Source organism: Notechis scutatus, chromosome 1 (assembly GCF_049901735.1).
Source record: "Notechis scutatus isolate UNSWTSFEM ecotype Mainland chromosome 1, rNotScu1.2, whole genome shotgun sequence".
Classification (NCBI taxonomy): Eukaryota; Metazoa; Chordata; class Lepidosauria; order Squamata; family Elapidae; genus Notechis; species Notechis scutatus.
This window is the reverse complement of record NC_142009.1, coordinates 268,722,517-268,744,276: the sequence shown is the minus strand read 5'-3', so window position 1 is coordinate 268,744,276 and position 21,760 is coordinate 268,722,517. Positions and strand designations below refer to the sequence as shown.

Here is a 21,760-nt window from a genome sequence, read left to right as displayed (position 1 = left end):
GTCCTGAGCCCCCCCGCAGATAGTAAAATACTATGTGAAACTCCTATAGGACATGAGAAAAAGGAAGTTGTGTGCTGAATTGCAGAACCAACCGACAGGAGTTTTTTTAAGCAGCAGGCTATTGTGAAAATTTTGCCCTGCTATCCAAATCACTCTATGAGTCCACAAAGGGGGGAGAAAGGGAACCCTTTGTTTGGACGTGTGAACAAAAACAGGTTTTTGAGACTTAAAAATAATTAGCATCTCAACCTCCTGTTATGGGACTTCCCAACCTTGAGAAATCTTTCCATTTGTATGTGGACTCAAAGACTAATATGGCTCTTGGAGTCCTGACTCAAGAAAAAGGGAAGTGGCAACAACCCATTGCTGAAGAAAGAAAAAGTGGAGATTTAAAGGGACAAAACCTCCCCAGGTCTGGAAATGTTGTGTGTGTGAATGTGTCTCTGTGTAATCATTTCCAAACCTGGAGGATGAGATCCTCTAACAGCAGAAAAAAAAAGAGAATGGAGCTTATTGGCTTGTGAGAAAAAGTTCTCAGAACAGAATTGTAAGTAACGATTGATTTGCTTGGAGAAAGAATGTAAGAATGAAATGTAATTTTTGTGTGAGAAATTGGTTATGCAAGCAGTCTGATTACAGTATAAATGTGTGAGTACGTTGATGATGAAAAGAAAGAAATAACATGGTGTAAATGTCTGTGTGTTGACCCCCGTCCCAGATTAAAAGGAGAGTACTTTCATATAAAGAAATTGCCTGTATGAGGAAATGAGAAAGCTCTCATGGAGACATGTGTGTGATTTACTAAAGTTAGAAAGAGGGGGAGGAACAGAGAAAATTAGATGATAGAAAAATAAAATATGTCAGGAGTCATTGCATCTGAGGTTCCACCAAGAACACTGGATAATATTGCAAGTGGGACCAAGAAATTGCGAAATTGAATTTTTAGTGGATACTGGGACATCCTGGACATCTTGAAGCATAATCCCTCTGGGATGCCACATTAGCCAAAATTCGACTTTCTAAATCAAGAAATAAAAATCAACCTATGCCACATCAAATTTAAAATTATTGTATGTAGAGAGAGATCAAATATCTTGGACACTTGATTGGTGAAGGGAGTAGAAAAATAATTCCTGCTAGAATTGAGGAACTGAGTGAGACTTCAGAAAGTTTTAGGGACTGTTAGGCAATTGTCGAAAAATTGACCACAGCCCTTACAACGGCTCCAGTTCTCTCACTACCTATGGAGGGAAAAAAAAAAAAAAAAAACACCTTTCCACATATTTGTAACAGTCTGTGATGGAATAACAGAAAAGGGTTCATAAATGGGGAGGTCTCTTAAAACCAGTAGCCTTCCTGCAAATTAATGGACCCTGTACTGCGGGGGTGGCTGGTATGCGTTCAGGCTATTGCCGCCACAACTCTCTTGGTACAAGAAAGATGAAACCACACATTTGGGGAGAGGGCTTTGGTGGTTACAATCCAACATGAGATCAGGAACACCCTGCCTCAATGAGCTCAAGAATTAACCAATTCTTGTCTCCTAAAGAATGAGGGAATCCTCATAGGGGACCCTAGTTTGGTCCTCTCCATAAGCAATCGTGTGAACCTTGCTCAATTCTTGATGGGAGTGGGAATGAGCGGAGGGGACCAACATGATTGTGTAGCACTACTTTATAGATGGAAGTGTCTAGGTAGTGGAAGGAATGTTGTTGGGGATCCCATACTGTGGGAAGGAGAGTTTGCCTAGAACTGAGTTAACAGACAAAATTGTGAGAACATATATTCTTGAATTGTCCCAGTCTCTCTCTCGAGACAGAAAGGGGTCCTTGCACAAACACCACCTGGACTTCGTTGTACATAAATTTAAGGCAGGACAGTGGGTTTTGACAGTGGGTTTTGCACAAACACCACCTGGACTTCGTTGTACATAGATTTAAGGCAGGACAGTGGGTTTTGATAAAATCCTGGAGGGAACAAATTGTACATTCCTTTTCTATTTAGGACTAAGTAGTTGCCGCTGTATTTCCCCAACATAAAATAACAACCACAGAACAAATCCCACTGCTAAATTCACCTGATCTTATAACTGTCTTGAGACTGGTGTACATACTGAATGTTTAGATGGTGGAGGTTGGGAAATTACATGTGAGGACTTTCAATAGAAGGGAAGGAGAGAAACTTTGTATGCGGCCAAAGTGGCTTACGAACACGTGAACAATTTAGGAACCTTGAAAGAGCAACACGACCGAAACCAAGACCAACAGTCTGATTGCAACTAGCCCCTACTAAATGGGAAAAGCTAACTCCAGTATCAATAGCCAGAGTTGGGAAATGAATATTAATTTGTAGAGCAAAAGGTAAGACTTTAGGAAAAATGCTGAGCTTACAATATAACTAGTAGAAATATAAGCTTATTTATTATGCAACTTATTACAGGGGAAAGCATTTTTATTTTATTTTTTGCAGATATATAAGTATAACTTACTGCAAGTCAGTAACATAGATAAGTTATAGGCTAGGTCAGCAGTCCCAAGTCTTTCTGGCTTTGCGGCCCAGTGGAGGAGGGAGAGGGGATAGTTCTTTGTGAGTGGTAGGTGCATGCACAAACTCCATTTGTGCAAATCGTGGATGTGAGCAAAGTGGAGCTTGTATACCACTCGTGGGACTCAGTTCCGAATGGACTGAAGCGCAGTAGTGGGCCATGACCCAGAGGTTGGGAACCCCTGGGCTAAGTCAGTGGCTCTCAGCCTTTTCTTTATCATGGACTCCCTTAAAATATCTTTTGTGGCCATATATCATCACCATGGACCACCAAGACTTAACTCAAGATTTAAAGCATTAGATTGCATCAGGCCTTCATGGACCATTTCGACAACATCGTGGCCATAAGAATAGCCTATGTTTATATTACTATCAAGAATATATATTCAGTACTACATTTGTGAAATCAAGTTCATGTATCTTAAGTTAGGTGTATGCTAGAAATATTTTAAATTGAAAATAGAAAAAGTCACATCTATATATATTGAAATTTAATACATTGCAAAGCTCTTGTAACAATTTTAGAATTAAATTTACATTTAAAATTGGATTCTTTAGGAATTACAGGCTTTTTAGTTTATATCTTAAGACTGGAGAGAAAATGAAATACTTGTAATATTTCCACAGCAACAATTAATACTATCTGCTGCTGATTTTGAATGTTATTTTGAAAAGGGAGATTTGGTGCATTGGGAATGATAATCTTATTAATATGGACAAGGCTGGTTTCATTTATCTCTTGACTTATTGCTTTTGGATGGCAGGGCGTTAAACTCTGGTGTAGAATACTACTGGGACCAGCTGAATGAAACTGTCTTCACTGTGCATTCCAGCAGCAGAAGCACTGAACGCCCAGGGTGAGTCTGGAGAATGAGTGTGGAGGCAACCAGTCTTACATAGAAATATGTGTATTGTTGTTGTCAAGGTCTGGATGTAATTGTATTGCTTACCCTTGCATGTTATTATGATGGCAGCTCTAAAATTTTAAGACTAATTTTTTCCCTTGGCATTTGAATTACTCCAGATGGCATAATATCACTGCTTATACTTGGTTATTTCAAAAATGCAAAGTGAAATGTTCAAATAAATCTGTCAACCACAGTCCTTCCAGCTGTCAATACTGTACCTTCCTAAGTCAGTTGGAAGCCATTTGGCTTATGGGAATTGAAAACTTAGAAAAAAGTACTATAAAAGTAATGACTAGTTCCAACTTTAAAACAATTATGGGATCCAACACCGTTTCTAACTGTAGGACTAGGATTATCATTTTAATCAAAATCAGATGTGAAAACATAATCTAGATAAGCCAAGAAGTTTATAAAATTTTAACTACCTTCTAGATCATTTTTTTCATTAAAATTCTCAATGGATGCCTGTTGAAACGATAAGGAATGAGTGGGTTTCAGGCGCATACAGGCATTTCTGTATTTGCTCTATACTAGCTAAATATATTCTGAAAAAAACTTCCAGTTTGAGCTTCTTTGCGATGGACTGAAATCAGCGATCGTGCGTGGTTTCAATCCGTGCTTGCCACGAGAGTGCCCCGGGATTTGGGGCTAAGCCATCCTGTAGAGGTGGTGAAGAGGGGAGAGACCACCAGCAGGGTTGAGGAGAACCACATCTCTCCTCCTCAGCTGGCCACTACTCCCTTTCCCGAAGGCGGTTGCAGCGGTGGTCAGAAATGGCCACCTCAAAGAACAACTTGACCGGAAAAGAATGTGCAGGAGGAAGATAAGAAGAGAAAGTTTTGATTGACCGAGTTAAACTGAAAAAGCAACAACGTAAGGTACCCTGGAATTTGAACTATAAAAAATAACATTGTTCCCAAAGAAGACTTTGAAGCAGCGAAGGACAGAGTGAAGGGAAAGCATTTGGCTTTTTTTTTTCTTCCCTTCCTTATACTGATAGCTAAGAGATTTAAGTAAGAAATTGACAAAAATCCACTTTAACATCAATAGGCATATAAAATGTCAAAGGGATAATAAATATAAAATGTCAAAGGGATAATAAAGACTTTTGGGTACTCAAAAACCTTTAAAAGCAGGAAAGGAGAGAAAAGGAAAGAATAAAAGGGCGGGATCTGGAAAAATGGAGGAGACTGACTAGAACTAAAAGGAACTTACAGTGAAACCTTAACAAGATTCCTAAAAAATACATTCTAACTGAAACTTTCTAACAAAATAATAGAACCCCAGGAAGAGAAAGTGGAAAAAAGAAGCAAGAAGAAACAGCTTTGGATTATTTGGATTACTTGGTGATTTTTGGATTTTTGGCTATTGGATTTAAATGACTAAAATCAATTGGGTGGTTGTTTAAAAGTGTTTAAAATGGCATCACTTTTAAAAGAACTGAAAATGGAACGTAAAAAACAGAAAGAAGATGCACAAGAAGGAAGAGGTTCTTTTGGCTTCATATTTCAATTTTTAGAAATGGAGATCTGGAACTATGAGAAACAACAAGAAACGCTTGTACAAGAAGGTTGGGACAAAGAAGAAGCCATCTTTAATGATCAAGTAATTTTATGTGGGGAAAAAAGGAAAGGGGGGGGAAGAGAGTGAAAAGTTTAAGATTTGAAAAAACAACAACAAAAAAACAGTTTGAAAAATAATTACAATATTAGGAAGCAACAGAAGAGAGGATCACAGAAGAGACAATTAGAAGTAGAGAGACAAGGGGGGGAAGGGGGAGGGAGAAGAAAAGGGAGAAGAAGGAAAGGAAAAGAAATTATAAAAGACAGAAACAAGACATAGAGAAACAGGGAAAATGTATAAAGATTGAAAGTATAAGCCTATTTAGAGATAATGGGTGAAAATTTAATTGAAAAGGGGATTCTGCAAGGGTACATAAGATAGTATTGTTATATTAGAAATAGAAATAATTTTAGAAAATATGAAACAATTATGATTAAAATGATGGATAAAATACTTATTGTAATGCAGTGGAATGTTTGTTAATAAATAAATGAAATAAAGTGAATGAGAGAATGAAATTAGGAAAGGATGGGAGCATTTTAATTATTAAATGATTTATAAAAATATAAGTGAAGAGAAATATGGAAAAAATGAATTAATTATGGAAAGTTTATAAGTGTTCACAAGGAAATATGATATTCAATTGAAAAGAAATATTAAAGATGTTAAGATTCTAACTAATATTAATGATTGAATTGAATTGGAATGGAATGAGTGTTTTACTAATACATACATGCATGCACACACACACACACACACACACACACACACACACATATGTTAACATAGTGTGTGTTTTAAGAATGTACCAAGCAGAATTTGATTGGAAGTTATGTACTATATTGAATGTTATAATTTTAAAGACATAAATTGAAGTTTAAATAAGAGTTGAATGGATAAAATTAAAAGATATAAAGGTGTCGTACTCCAATTAGTAACTACAGGGGAAAATTTGTTTAATGAGAAAAGATAATATGAAATTGAAACAGGACAGACAAAAGTATAAATATAATTATTGGAAAGACATTGAAACTTAGAAAAAGATATATAATTGAATTTAGATATGAGATAATTAAAAATAAAGTTGAGAAAACCAAGGGAGGGGAAAATTATGGAGAAAATGTTAAAATAGTAATAAGATATGGAATAGAACACAGAGATGAATATGAAATTGAGTTTGTATGAAGAAGTGATAACCCGGGATCATGCTATTCTCAAAAAAAGATGTTTCATTTGTATTATGTTTTTGTGAAAACCCAAATAAAATTTATTTTAAAATATACTAGCTAAATATATTCTGTTGTGCATCTTTTCAGAACCAGCAGAGCCACCTGGAGGACAGACCGGGATTTGGGCTTAATGAACGCCATTGGCCTGCAGCCACGGAACCCAACCACCTCTGTAACTTCACAGGGCACACAGACTCTAGCACCTCAGCTACAGAATGCAGAAACACAAACCGAGAGAGAAGTTCAGGAACCAGGAAGTCTTACTTCAGGGGTTAATGAAGGTAAGAGATACTGGGGCCAAATATGTATTATCCTGGACATTACTTAAGAAAAACCAGGGACATTATATTTTTACAAACAGAATGGGCCTATACATAGCAGTTGCATTATCTTCACATGAATTAGCTGCACATGAGCTCATCCGTTTCTGCCATTTTTTAAAAAAATGAAAGAATATTGTTTGTTTTGCTATTCCCTTTATATCTCTTGTGCATCCTGAGATGTAAGTTTGCTTTTAAAATATTTTTTTCTAACACCAGATTATTGCTGCTTCTCAAGTGTGAAAACAAATTAAAAACAAAAGAATCTAGCAAAGAAAAAAACAACCCACTTCTATGTGAAGTATGCTCTTCCAGTGGTTAAATAAACTTACACAAAAGTGATCTTAAATACTATAGATTGGATAAATTAACCAATACCGGGGACTTGACTTGGTAGAAATTGAAGACAAATATTGATCAACAGCAGCATATCTTTATACATAGTTTCATTCAATATTTTTCCCTGCTGCTGTTTTTTTTTTTAGCTGATGTTCTGACTTATGCCCAAGTCAGTCGTTCTACTGTTAGTTTCCAAAATAACAATATAACCTGAATTTAAAGAATGACCTTTAGTTATTCTATTGAGTTCAAAGGTAAACAGCAATTTAACATTGCCTTGATTATAATTAGTTTAACAGTGGCTTAGGACAATAATTGAGCTTTGTATAGTACATTTAAGCCAAGAAAATGGCTTGTTTTAATTACTTGTATTAAACTTAAATTTGCTGCAGTTGGGCATGATGATACAATGTGATTATTTACAAAAATGAAACATTGATGATGTACTGTTATACATGAAAATGGTGCTAAATCCCAGTAACCAGCCACAACAGAGATGTGTTGAATGCACTGATTCTTACTCATAACAACAACAACAACAACAATAATAATAATAATAATAATAATAATAATAATAATAATAATAATAATAATAATAATAATAATAATAATAATAATAATAAATCTGACAATTAGACAGGGAGGAAACAAATCTGACAATTAGAGAGGAAGGAGGATACATTTCTTCAAACCTACCATACAAAAGCATCTTTACTTAAAGGAAGTCTCTTTAGGACGCTAGGTTCTGCTACCTGTTCTCAAAAAGAGTTACTCTGAGCATATGAAAAAAAAAAAGATTATTAACAATTATATTTAGTTCACAATACTATTATCCATTGGATTATGGTGATCTACTGTAACTTATTAGCACAATATATGTTAGTATTTATATATCTAGGATATATAAGAGTAAACAATGAATACAGCAAATATTTGCAAATGAGCATACACTGAGAAACTGCATAATAAATACATAATTAGGAAGAGTATAAAAATGTAGAAGTGGTGATATGGAAAACAATCTGCATTTTAGTTGGCCCCAATACTGAGAAATTAGCACCAGGTCTTTCTTGTCTCCAATCTATCTATCCAAAGTTTGCTTCTAAGTAAGATAGGAGGGTTAAAACTGACAAAGCTAGTGTAGAGGTTTTATAGCAATTAAAATCTTAAGACCTTGGTAATTCCTTTAAACATGCTCAGCATATGGTTAGGAAATGGGCTTTATTTTTCATCTTAATGTATTAACCTAAAAGGAATTAAGAATTTGGGTTCCTGAATTCTTAGCATTCTCAACCAGCATCTAGGCTTTACAGAAAAGTACGGAAAATGTCTTACATTAGGATCCCCCGTGCTTCTACCTAGAATAGAAAAACAAGAAGAGACTTCCAACTGAGTTGGATTTTTTTCTAGCTTGTTCAACAACAACAACAAAATAAAACTAAAGAAAAGCACATTTTTAAAGTGAGTTTTCCACCAGAAATTCAGCAAATCACATCAGTTACAAGGCAAGACAGGTTGTGAAGTTAGGCTTAATCATGACTATTATAGGGAAACAGCGTTGTCTGGATTGAATAATATTGTTGATATTAAATTGATATCCCAATTCTTCTACAAATACTGTACAAAGATTTTGAAACACTTATACGTTGAAAATAAGCTGAAACAACTCTTTTCAGTAATTCCCCAGCAAGGTTGTGAATTAATTAGTATTTCTTGATACAAATAATTATGAAACTGAGTAGTATCAGTAGCACTGGGCAAGCTCTTTATTGTAAAAGGTATTTTCTTCTTTGTTACAATGAACAGAAGAATGTTGCCATATGGAAAAAACTGAAAATAATCCTCAATAAATCTCCCCAGACTTTTTTTAATTAATTTTTTTTATTTTTAATATAGTAATTCCATCTTCAGTCAAACAGCGTGTTGTCTGAGTGCAAGTATCTTTGCTGAACAGTAATCAAAATTTGCAACATTCATTACAATATTAAATATCTATAATATTAAAATAGTAATATTCCACATATTAATTCTACAATATTAAAATAGTAGAACATACTAATCATAATATTTGCTTATCTCTTTTAACATATCTTCTTTATTTTGTTTTCCTGTTTCTAACTTCCATTTTTGTTGTTTAACCATTGATAAAATAAATCCCATGTCATGTAATATTCAGTTTGCTCTTTCTCCTTAATTGCAAGCGTTAATCTGTTCATTTCTGCACATTCTAATATTTTCCTAACCACATTCTCATCTCTTCACTCTTCCAGCTTTGTGCAAATACAATTCTAGCAGTAGTTAATATATGAATAACTAAATGCATTTTCCCTACTATGTTTTTCAGGTAGAATCCCCAATAGAAATATTTCTGGCTTCAAATCAATATGCTGTTTTATCATTTTTTTCCAACCACATATGTATTTTTGTCCAGTATTTTTTTTTGTTTTGTTTTTGGGCAAGTCCAGCATATATGATAATATGACCCAGGTATCTGGTGGCTATCAGCATTTAGCCGACTTATCTTTAAACATCTTTGCCAACCACACTGGCACAAAATGCCATTTATAAAACATCTTCTACAGATTTTCTTTGTATGCAGTTTACATTGTTAATTTATAGTTCCTGTCCCACAGTTTTTGCCATTTATCTAATTCAATTGTATAACCAAAGTTTTTTTGCCCCTAATATCATTGTTTCCTTTACTTGTTCATCTTCCAATTTAATGTATAATAGGTAGCTATACGGGTTTTTTATCCATTTTTCTTCTGCCACTGTTAGCATCTTGTTTAGTTCTGTTAATTCTTTATAAAAACCATATAGTTTTGCATCTTTCTCGAATGTATCTGCATTTGTGAATACCATGTCATATCAATCCCTTGATTGCTCAATTCTTGTTTATTTTTGAGTTCCCCCTTCTCATTCAAAAGATCTTTATATCTAACAGTATTTTCTATATTAATGACATTTGTGTGAACCAGTGCTTCCATTGTCGAAAGCCAAACTGGTGTCCTGAAATAGTCTTGTTCTCTGACTTTCTCCCATACTAGTAATAATGCATTCCTAATATAATGCCTTTGAAAGTAACCATGTATTTTATTTTTCCCATACCACAGGAAGCATGCCAGCCCAATTGCAAATCATGTCCCTCTAAAGTCAATAGTCTTTTGTTCCTCAATGCAATCCATTCTTTCACCCAAGTGAGTACCGCATCTCCCCAGGCTTTTGTCTGTTAGTAAATACAGACTATCCTTCATCTTTGCAGGCTCTGTAAAAATTACCATTCTGAAAATCATTAAATTTTTGCAAAGATGATACTGATAGTAAACTTATCATCAGTGAATCCTTCCAGTTCCTTTTTGTCTCATAATTGCTGCTTTTTTTATATTATTGTTTGTGAAGACTGCATCAGTCAAAGAAAAGTAAGTTTCAGACTAAAAAAATATCTGAAAATCACAGAAGTAAATGTTAGGCTCAGAAATATATTTTGCTGTTGAAAAAAATAAATAATATAAGGTGCTTAATCAAGCTGAACTTTACTTTCTAATGAAAGGAGATACAAACACTTATTTCTTTGGTCCATTTAAATAAATGTAATGCAAAATACTCAAATTGGTTGGAAACACACATCCATTAATCGTTCTCAGTCCTAACTAAACTCTCAGCTCACTAACACAGAAATATGAATTGATTAGCAGAATAATGAAGCCTACTTAGAATAACCCTACTTACTTTTGAACACACTCCTAAATATGCCAGTATTAAAAATAATTTAATTTTTTTTAATGTCTCTAGTTTCTGTTGTGGTGGGAATCTGGGGCCAAATCATTATCTGACTGTGAAAAAAAAAGTCCTATCATTATTGGTTAGTATCTCATCTCAAAGTATAATCATGCAGATTCCAATTGCGTGCCTGGGTTCTGCTTCCAAAATAGTTTCATCAAAATACTTCCCAAGGTTGTCACCGGGTTAGAAAACAGGAGACTGTGAGTTCTAGCCCCACCTTAAGGCACGGAAAACCTGCTAGCTGACTATGAGCCAGTCACTCACTCTCAGCCGAAATCACTTCATGGGGTTATTGTTGTGGGGAAAATAGGGGGAGGAAAGATTAGTAGGCATGCCAGCTGCCTTGAGTTATCTATAAAAAGATAATAAAGGTGGGATAATGAACTGTATTCAAGCCTCTGTATACAGTGCAAATGTAGTCAAACTGGGGAAAAAATCTAAATATTGAGGAACTTGTTTATTATATATTTGGGTCGAGATTCAATTTATTACTGTTGTAAAAGGCCTGCGAGTTGCTTCCTCATTTATACTGCTTCAATAAATAGGTGCCAATTTGTGGTTCCCTCCCAAACTATAATTTCCTTTCTCAATGTCTATTGCATCTCCATTTTAAAAAAAAAAGTGTAGTTCATCCTGCCCATGATCAAATGCTTATTTGAAATAACAAAAATGCCATTGGAAAGTTGCACTTCTTGTGCTGTTGCTAATGTGTGTAAACTGAGCTTTATCTAATGGTAAAGCAGCAAGATTGTTGTGATAATATACCAATAAATTGTTGTGAATGACATCCTTTTATGCTTTTGCATCCGGCCCAGAATATGTTTCCATCAAATCAGCTACTATCCAAACACATTGCAACTAAATACACAAAGCAAAGGTATCTGGCCTATGGTTGAAAAAGGAGAGAAAGCCCATAATGTGCAAAGCAGAGCTTATAAGTCTCACCTTCTCTAATTTTTTAAAATCTAATATTCAGCTAGCATTATTCAGGATGATGGAACTTACTAAGTACTTCAGATGTTAGGATCTGCCTAACGTATTTTACCAACCCTGGTAGTTGTGATATGCAGTGAGAAAAGTGCATATCTGCTCCAGGATCCTTGACTGCAGAGATGCCAGATGTAAATCTAACTCTGGAATCTGTAGCATAGAACTTCAATTAAATAGCCAGTATCTCCCAATGTTATACCCTTTGGATTATTCACAGCATCCTTTTTCATTCACACAAATAAGTCTATTTTTGTGACAAATATAGTTATTTTATTATTATCTGGGAGGTCATTGATGCGTTTCCTGAAATAAACTTATGATATAAAACTTATACTCATTTTCAAGCTCACCAAATTCTTTATATGGCATAATATGCCCAAACTGCTTTCTTTCTTTTTCTATAGACATGTAACTGCTTTAGAGATGTCTCTCTGAAGCACTGAGCAGTTGACGGAGAAATGAAAGCAATAGGGTGAGAAGCAACATCTGTGGGTCTAGCAGTGACGCTGAAGATCAGCCCCTTGATAGAAATACTAACTTTGTCTCCTTTGCATTTTCTAGTCTTTATTAATCAGATCTCTCCTGACATGATAAATTACTGAGCAGTCAGCGTTGCTGCTGTGGAAACAGCACCTGCTGCTTCTGTGACTAGGCAACAACCCCAGCCTTGGAGTTCTGCCCTTGCCACCGAAGCAAAGCAGATGTTTTGTATGAAAGAAGAACTTGGTGGGGGAGAAGAGTAGAGTGTCAGCATCTTCTGCTCAAGGACTGCCTAAATGGAAGGCTTCAGGCTCAGCACATGCTCATTTAGAAGGCATGTCAATAAAACATCAGTTAGCAATTATGACTGAGTAGCATCTTCAGGTTGACCTTCTGCAGTTTGCAGGACATAAATGTCATTATATTCTACTTAGTGACATCCCATAGTGCGCCCAAACTAGATAGCCTCGTAGCTGATCTTAGACAGGGCTTTAAGCCACTAAGCCAATATTTAATTCTGAAGTCTGGTTGCTTTATGTTTTACGCTACCCTTTTCCTTCATTTTTATTGTTGAAAGTGGGCTTTCAAAAACCTCAGCAATTGAAGATCTTTAACACAGTAAAGGCTTACAGATTTATTCTCACATTTCAGAATTAGTGTTGCTTTTCTTTCTTTCTTTTTTTCTTTTCCTTTTCTCTCTTTTTGCAATGTTTATGTCAGGGCAAAATTGTGATTTTAAAAGGTGTTAAAATTCTTTTCTTTTTTTTTAAAAAAACTTTTTTTTAAGTAGCCCCTTTTAAGAATTCTGAGTGGTTGAGGAATCACTAGGCAGGATTTAAAGGTGCAAGGTAAGTTTTCCTATACAGACATAAACAAAAAAACTACTTCAGTATTTTGCATTGTAGACGAGCCAATGCCATTTCCTTCTCTTTTGTAATGAGACCTGATGCTTCAACAAAGTCTGGAAGGAAGATTTATATTTTTAATAAGGATCAGGTGGCCTGTGGCTGCTACATCCTCTGTGGAACAATTCAACACGTTCCATTGAATAAAGATATTTTCTTCCACAGCTTACAATTGAGAGGCCACTAATTGCTCATTCTTCATGAAGCAGCTTGAATGAGCTGGGTTTTTTTCCTAGCTTTGCTTTGCCCTTGGAGAGCTGGACTTTCTATACCGCATGATTCTTTGAGAGCCTAGAGATAGCGCTGGAGAAAAAGGAACAGTGCTAGGTAGCAATATGCTAATAGCAATCCCACTTAGACTTCAATCCCACTTCACCGTGCTTTACAGCTCTCTCTAAGCACTTTACAGAGTCAGTGTATTGTCTCCAACAGTCTGGCTCCTCATTTTACTGACCTCGGAAGGATAGAAGACTAAGTCAACCTTGGAACAAGCCTTGAGCCTGTCAGGATTGAATTAGCCTGCAATACTGCATTCAACCACTGCGCCACCACGGCTCTTTAGACTAAATAGACTAAACAAATAAAAAGCCAAAATTAAATGAGTAAATTACAACTCATATATCCACTTGAAGGGAAGGGAAACAACCATTCATTTACAGGCTGCATCTGACCTTCCTTACTAGATGGCAGCTCTAGTTGTGTGACACTTGACTTACTTTCCAAATGAACTGGCAATCATAGCTCTTTCTTCTTCTTCTTTTCAACATGGACAAGCAAAACAAAAGTCCACATCTTAAAGTTTGAGAAACACTGAAATACAGGTAGTCCTCGACTTACAACAATTCATTTAGTGACTCTTCAAAGTTACAACGGCACTGGAAAAAGTGACTTCAGACCATTTTTCACACTTATGACCTTTGTAGCATTCCCATGATCGTGTGATCAAAATCCAGGTGCTTGGCAACTGGCTCATACTTATGGCCATTGCTATGTCGCAAGGTCACGTGATCAATTTTTGCAACCCCTTTGACAAGCAAAGTCAATGGAGAAACCAGATTCACTTAACAACCGTGTTATTAACTTATCAACTGCAGTGATTCACTTGACAACTATGGCAAGAAAGGTTGTAAAATGGGGGGAAAGTCACTTAACAGATGTCTCATTAACAACAAAAAAATGTTGGGTTCAATTGTGGTCGAGGACTACCTGTAGTATGTTTTTCCATTTTATCCTCTTGCAGGAAGAATCGATCTTAAGGCTCATAGATTCTCCTCTCCAGGTTCATCTGGTTCTCTTTCTATTCTTGAAGACTCAGAGAGTACAAGAACATGGAAACTGATGAGTTCCAACAGTGCAGAATGTGTTGTGTGCAAATTTTGGGTGTACATCAAAATACTTTTATGAGGTCAAACTGTTAGTCCTTAGACACAGTATGTAATGTTACAGTCTGTCAGCAATTTTTGTCTTTTTCAGATTTTAATTATTTTAATTCCCACATATTTTGTGTATTTATTTGTTTCATTAAATTTATTACAAGTAGCCTTCAATTTATGGACCACAATTGGGGCTGGGATTTCTGTTACTAAGCAATGCAGTCATTGTATCTGATTTTATGAACTTTTTAGTTGCGGTCATGAAGCAGATAATCATAGTCATGAGTGAAAATGGTTTTTGCCCCATTGACTTTGCTTGTCAAAAGCCCCCTGAGAAGAAGGTTGCAAATGGTGATCCCGTGACCCCAGGACACTGCAACCGTCATAAGTATATACCAGTTGCCAAACACGTGAGTTTTGATTGTGGGATGCTCCAACAGCCGTAGCAATAGCATTTAGACTTATATACCACTTCCCAGTGCTTTACAGCCCTCTCAAAGCAGTTTATAGAGTCAGCATGTTTCCCCCAACAGTCTGGGCCCTCATTTTACCAACTTTGGAAGGATGAAAGGCTGAGTCAAGATTGAGCCAGTCGAGATTGAGGGAATCAAAACTCCTGGCAATGTGAGTGAGCAGAGTTAGCCTGCAATACTGCATTCTAACCACTGCACCACCTCAGCTCTCCTAACTGCAAGAAGTGGTCATACGTCATTTTTTCCAGCACTATATATGCATTGGGTCCTCTAGTATTTGGGACATGGGGGCAATGAATTGTTGAACTGTCCCAGATTCAATATCACTAGGGGGCAAGTTAAAGGACCATTAAGCCTCAGGGATCCCGTGGACCATCATCCTCAAGGACTCCACCACCAGTGCAGCCATGGAATCCAGCAGCTGAAGCAGAGAGGGCGGTGGGGCAGATTTGTTACATTCCAGCAACCTGATGTTCAACAACAGGAGCCAGAACCCAAAGATCTGTTGACCCAGTCTTGTGAATATTGAGAGCAAGGTGTCAGGGTTATTCTCAGTGTCCTGGCATCCCTGGGTGCAGCAACCTTCATGTTCCTACTATATCTATCTCTGCCCACCATGGTACCAATAATGGCCTCTACCATCACATACCAATCCACCCCCTCTTTGGGTTTTTTATCCTAGCCTATTAAACCGTTCCCTAACACCCAAGAACAGTGACCCAAACAAACACTCAGCACACAAGAACCACCCATCCTTCACCCACTCACCCTGGCATTTCCTAAATCTTGGGGTCCCTCTACCCACCGCCCATCTTGCACCTGGGCCTCCCAGAAAATCCAATAGCCTTGATGAGCCCTCCACTCCCACACCCCAACTGAGGTGAATGATTAACACCTAAACCTCATCAGAAGTCCAGGAGGCATACAATAGAGGACATATTAGGCTGAGCTCTGATATCTTCTCCTTCTGTGCCCTCCTCTCATTCTGCAGCACTGCTATTTTAAGCTGACTTCAGGAGAGTATTGCTTCTGGTCAGCCTCATGATGCCCTCCATCTCTTATCACCCTCTGCAGCTGCATTCCAGCCTAGATTAGAATAAATTTCAATAGAAGAATGTAGAAACTTTCTTGAAAAAACATTGATTTCTTAGAAGTGAAAACACTATAAAATAACATCGTGTTAAAGGCAGTTGTAAATGAGGGAGAAAAATGAAGTAGCCCGTGTACATTAAGGAAAAAATGTAAGCTTGTGCTGTCTGGAATGGTAAACAGATTCTCAACAGAGTGTGTGTGTATGTGTGTGTGTGTGTGTGTGTGTGCATTTCTATTCTTCAGACATGAAATAAAATATAGTTTTGTTCTTAGCTTATAACAGGATTTATTCCTTTATCCTCTGGTTTGTTCTTAGTGTAAAAGTTTGGTTTAAATAATGTCATAAGCTTCTTTAGAGACCAATTTTTGGACAAATATAAAACTTTCAACAAAAGTTTAACAAAAATGCTTTTCTTTCTTCCAAGGTGGTTCAGATTATGGAGCAACTGGAGAGGATGCTCTAATTAGGATCCAAAGGCTGATGGCTGAAGGTGGCATGACAGCTGTCGTCCAACGAGAGCAAAGCACTACCATGGCATCCATGGGTGGTTTTGGCAACAACATCATTGTGAGTCACCGGATCCACCGCAGCTCTCAGACTGGCACTGAATCCACTGGGATAGAAGGAGGCTCGACTCAACCATCAACTTCACAGGAGCTGATGACAGAGCTAGAAGGACGCAGCCTTTCTGAGTCCATGCAGGTGACAGAACGTGGCCTGAGCCCACAGACATCGTCTAATGAGGTTGAGGAAGAAGCTAATGGGCAAAGCCTATCAGAGCAGGCTCACTCATCAATGGACACTGAGGGACCAGTCGAGTATAGTGATCTAACTAATAATAACCATCTTCCTGACAATACCAATTTCTATAGTAATGAGAGCACCAATGGAGAGTCTCGGAACAGGTAGAGATGAATTGGTGCTATCCTTGTACTGCTAAGCAGAGACTTGTACCTCACAGCTGACCAGGAACGGAAGGAGATGGGGAATTTTGGCTTTGACCAGATGCCGATAATTCAGTGGGCGTTGATATGCAGGGGTGGGATATTAGAGGGAAACCCTAACTCGTTCGGGAGAATTCTTGAAGAGGTTTTATTCTGTGTCTTAGCTTCCCACATCTGTTTTGCTGCACATTTTCTACAATAGTTGTAATAAACCTTGATCTTCAGCTGAGCCTTATGTAAATTTCTCAGCTCACTGGCTACGGGAATTCATTAAGCTTTGTCCTAACCCCGCAGTGCTTTTAATGCTACTCTTTTTTAATTTAATTTTATTTTTTTAAAAAGTGCTTTCCCCTTCTTGACCTACCGACTAATTGGACTAGGGAGACTTGAGTCTCTTCCTTTGGAGACCTTCAATCTTACTGAATTGTGTATATACCTTTAAATGCTACTGTGGAGGAAATTTGCACCTAGATTCTACAACTAGAGTGGCTCCATTTTCCAAACCAGAGCTTTATCCCATGCCACACTGCTTGTAAGCGCTAGGAAACTCTTCAGAAGTTCAGAATTTGGATGGCTCGAACGAATGTAGGCTGGATAAGGCACAGCAGTGTTTTCCAGGACTCTGTTCCACTCTTCTTTCCAGCTCAGAACTGGAGATAGGAGAGCAGTGCTTGGGCGTCTCAATTTTTTTCATGCTCAGGAACCTCTCAGGAGTGTGGGCCTTTTGTTTTCAGAATATCTCATTTGTATGCAAGCAGAACTTTTACAAGGGCTGCTGTGGGTGGGGCAACCTTTAGTTGTAAAGCATGTGGGTAGGGTGGGAACCGTTCTCCCAACAAGGTGGCACTTATACAGATATTGCCCAAGGCTTAGCAACTCTTGCTGTGCCAATCGTAGCATATTGTAATTCAATCTGGTGACATTTGGCAGGATCATGGTGCCATGGCCAAGTTGCACTTCCCTGTTAGGGGTAGGATGTGGGGTGGGAGAGAGGGGTTAGCTCCATGTCAGGGCGTGAGTTATGTGTCTGTGATGTAAGGTGTTGCATGTGAAACCTTGACCTTGTACATGTAGTTTCTAGTGGAGAAATCAAGGCTCTGATACTTTTTTTTTTGTTTCTAGTCAACAATGTGATTTTCCTTTTCATTTGTAACTCTCCATCCCAGTGAGCTTGTAGCAGGAAGGTGGGGGAGAGTGTGTGCTAATGAGGGAAACACCAAAGATCAACGTCATTAAAATATGACAGACCCTTCTTTGGCCTCCTGTCTTCTTTTCTCGATCAAGTACAGTGCCTATTTTTTTCTTTCCGTTTGATTGGTTTATTCCATGGAAGTCCTCTACCCTGAAATCTTGTCAATTCCAGGAGAATCAAAAAAATCATGAAAAGGTTTTTATCTATTTAGCTGCATAATTATTGACCCTTCTGGTATTATTACTACTACTACAATTATTGTTCTTGGCTGCTGGAAGAAAAGGAAAAGAAAGGGGGAAAAAAGCAATTGGTTAAACTGCTAGTTTAATGGGGAAAAAAATTCCCTGATGCATCTAACAAATTGTTATGCAGCACCTGCCAGAGGTTTTCCTCCCAATATGCATGTCTCTTTATTGTCAGTACCATGAGCAAGTGACAATAAATAAAGCCCATCGTCAAGCAGTTCTTATGCTCACAGTCAGAAAAATCTGTTAGAGAACATTAAGCAAACATTGCCTTAAATCACAGCATGGAAAAATAAACTTTAAATCAAATCAGCTGGCTGCCAGTCCTCATCAAAGTGTTAATGAAGCACTAAAAAGTGCCCTGTGATGGTTTGTACTTCAGAGCTACAGGAGCTTGATTATGGAATTCCTCTCTTTAGTTTTAGAACATGTTTGACATCAGAAGAGACTAAACCCAGAATCCATAAATGGCTCACTAGGGTGGAGGAGGACCTTTCTCCAGGAGAGAAAATGAGGAGAAGTTTGCAGATTTTGCAACATGATGCCAAAAAAAACCAACAAAAAAACAGCTTTTCTACAAGCATTCCATCCAGAAATCTTGCAGAAAATTATTGCGAGTTATGAATTACTTTTTATTGACTGAGAAGTCCAAGCATTTCAGGTTTATATCATACATCTTTCCCATATTTTTCTGACATAATTACTTGTTCTGTTTATACATACACTTATACCTGATCCAAATGACTCAAGATGGCTTTCAAGAAAGAAAAGTAATGGAACAAACTTAAAACACTTTCTGGTCCAATCCTTCGAACTTCACATCTACAATATTAAAACATTATATGCCCCAAAAGGCAGTGACCAATTGCTTCTTGGAATAAAACTTACTGCAAAAAAACCTCCAAAAACAAAACAGTCAATTTAGCCTTGACTGTTCCAGAGTGTCATTATCACTATAGAAAACAAATTGACTACAATTCCTTACCATCTTAATCTCTCCAAGCATCTCCTCTTGGGAAGCAGTCATTAGATGGATTGAATCTAGTTTGGAGAGATAGTCCTGAAGGTCAGTGGAATCTGAATTATTTAGATCTTCATAAGGAAGCAACTAGCACTTGCGATTAGATTCATAAGCGCAACACTTTGAAATGGTCGGTTGTGGAATATCTGCAGGCTCCAAATCAGCTTCCAGGGGACACCTGTGTAGAAGGCTTATACATCACGCTCTGTGATAAAAGCTTCCCAGTCCAAATACAGGTGAAACTCAAAAAATTAGAATATCGTGCAAAAGTTCATTTATTTCAGTAATGCAACTTAAAAGGTGAAACTAATATATGAGATAGACTCATTACATGCAAAGCAAGATAGTTCAAGCCATGATTTGTCATAATTGAGATGATTATGGCTTACAGCTCATGAAAACCCCAAATCCACAATCTCAGAAAATTAGAATATTACGTGCAATCAATAAAACAAGGATTGTACATAGACCAATATCGGACCTCTGAAAAGTAGAAGCATGCATATGTACTCAGTACTTGGTTTGGGCCCCTTTTGCAGCAATTACTGCCTCAAGGCGGTGTGGCATGGAAGCTACCAGTCTGGGATTGCTGAGGTGTTATGGATGACCAGGATGCTTCAATAGCGGCCTTCAGCTCTTCTGCATTGTTCGGTCTCATGTCTCTCATCTTTCTCTTGGCAATGCCCATAGATTCTCTATGGGGTTCAGGTCAGGCGAGTTTGCTGGCCAATCAAGCATAGTAATCCCACAGTCATTGAACCAGGTTTTGGTGCTTTTGGCAGTGTGGGCAGGTGCCAAGTCCTGCTGGAAAATGAAGTCAGCATCCCCATAAAGCTCATCTGCGGAAGGAAGCATGAAGTGCTCCAAAATCTCCTGGTAGACGGCTGCGTTGACCCTGGACTTAATGAAGCACAGTTGACCAACACCAGCAGATGACATGGCTCCCCAAATCAACACAGACTGTGGAAACCTCACACTGGACTTCAAGCATCTTGCAGTGTGTGCCTCTCCAATCTTCCTCCAGACTCTGGGTCCCTGGTTTCCAAATGAAATGCAAAAGTTGCTCTCATCAGAAAAGAGGACTTTGGACCACTGAGCAACAGACCAGTTCTGTTTTTCTTTAGCCCAGGTAAGACGCTTCTGGCGTTTGTTGTTCAGGAGCGGCTTGACAAGAGGAATACGACATTTGAAGCCCATGTCCAGGATCCATCTGTGTGTGGTGGCTCTTGATGCACTGACTCCAGCCTCAGTCCACTCCTTGTGAAAGTCCCCAACACTTTTGAATGGCCTTTTCCTGACAATCCTCTCCAGGCTGTGGTCATCCCTGCTGCTTGTGCACCTTTTTCTTCCACACTTTCCCCTTCCACATTACTTTCTATTAATGTGCTTTGATACAGCACTTTGGGAACATTCAACTTCTTTTGCAATGACCTTTCGAGGCTTTCCCTCCTTATGGAGGGTGTCAAAGATGGTTTTCTGCACAACTGTTAGATCAGCAGTCTTTCCCATGATTGTGCTTCCTACTGAACCAGACTGAGAGACCATTTAAAGGCTCAGGAATCCTTTGCAGGTGTTATGGCTTAATTAGCTGAGTGGGACACTTTGAGCCTAGAATATTGAACCTTTTCACAATATTCTAATTTTCTGAGATTGTGGATTTGGGGTTTTCATGAGCTGTTATCCATAATCATCTCAATTATGACAAATCACGGCTTGAACTATCTTGCTTTGCATGTAATGAGTCTCATATATTACGTTCACCTTTTAAGTTGCATTACTGAAATAAATGAACTTTTGCATGATATTCTAATTTTTCGAGTTTCACCTGTAGAGCAATGAAGGGTGCACCAGACCAAACTGGAATCAGGCTTTCTTGGTCTTGGCTTTTATCTGCTTCTGTGAGTCCGGGAAAATTCCCAAATCATGGACCTCTGCCTTCAACATAGCAACTGAAGTGATGAATGAATATGGAAACTGTATTTTTTACTTGTTTTCTGCTGCTCATACAGACCATATTGGATGCTTCGACTGTTGCTGGGGATACAGAACAAGATGATGATGGAATAAAATCATTAAAAAGTTATACTTTTATAATTTGGGGAAATATACCACGTGGAAAGGGTGGTACATTAATGCAAATGAAGTAGCAATAGCACTTAGACTTATATACTGCTTTATAGTGCTTTACAGCCCTCTCTCTAAGTGTTCTACAGATTCAGCATATTGCCCCCACCAATTTGGATCTTCATTTTACCCACCTTGGAAGGATGGAAGGCTGAGTCAACGTTGAGCCTGATGAGATTTGATCTGCCAAATTGCAGGCAGCTGGCAAGCAGCAGAAGTAGTCTGCGCTACTGC

The 21,760-nt window shown here is 37.8% G+C and overlaps 1 protein-coding gene across 6 annotated transcripts in view; it reads left to right on the top strand.

The window, feature by feature from the left end:
• Positions 1–18,196, top strand: part of AMBRA1 (autophagy and beclin 1 regulator 1) — a 166,454-nt gene extending 148,258 nt beyond the window's left edge. For all 6 annotated transcript variants that reach the window (XM_026671243.2, XM_026671240.2, XM_026671241.2 and 3 more), the window contains 3 exons: positions 3,309–3,401; positions 6,332–6,525; positions 16,425–18,196. In XM_026671243.2, the coding sequence (XP_026527028.1) occupies positions 3,309–3,401; positions 6,332–6,525; positions 16,425–16,909 (772 nt within the window). In that variant the 3' untranslated portion in view covers positions 16,910–18,196. The remainder of the gene's footprint in view (positions 1–3,308; positions 3,402–6,331; positions 6,526–16,424) is intronic.
• The last annotated feature ends 3,564 nt before the right edge of the window (positions 18,197–21,760 follow it).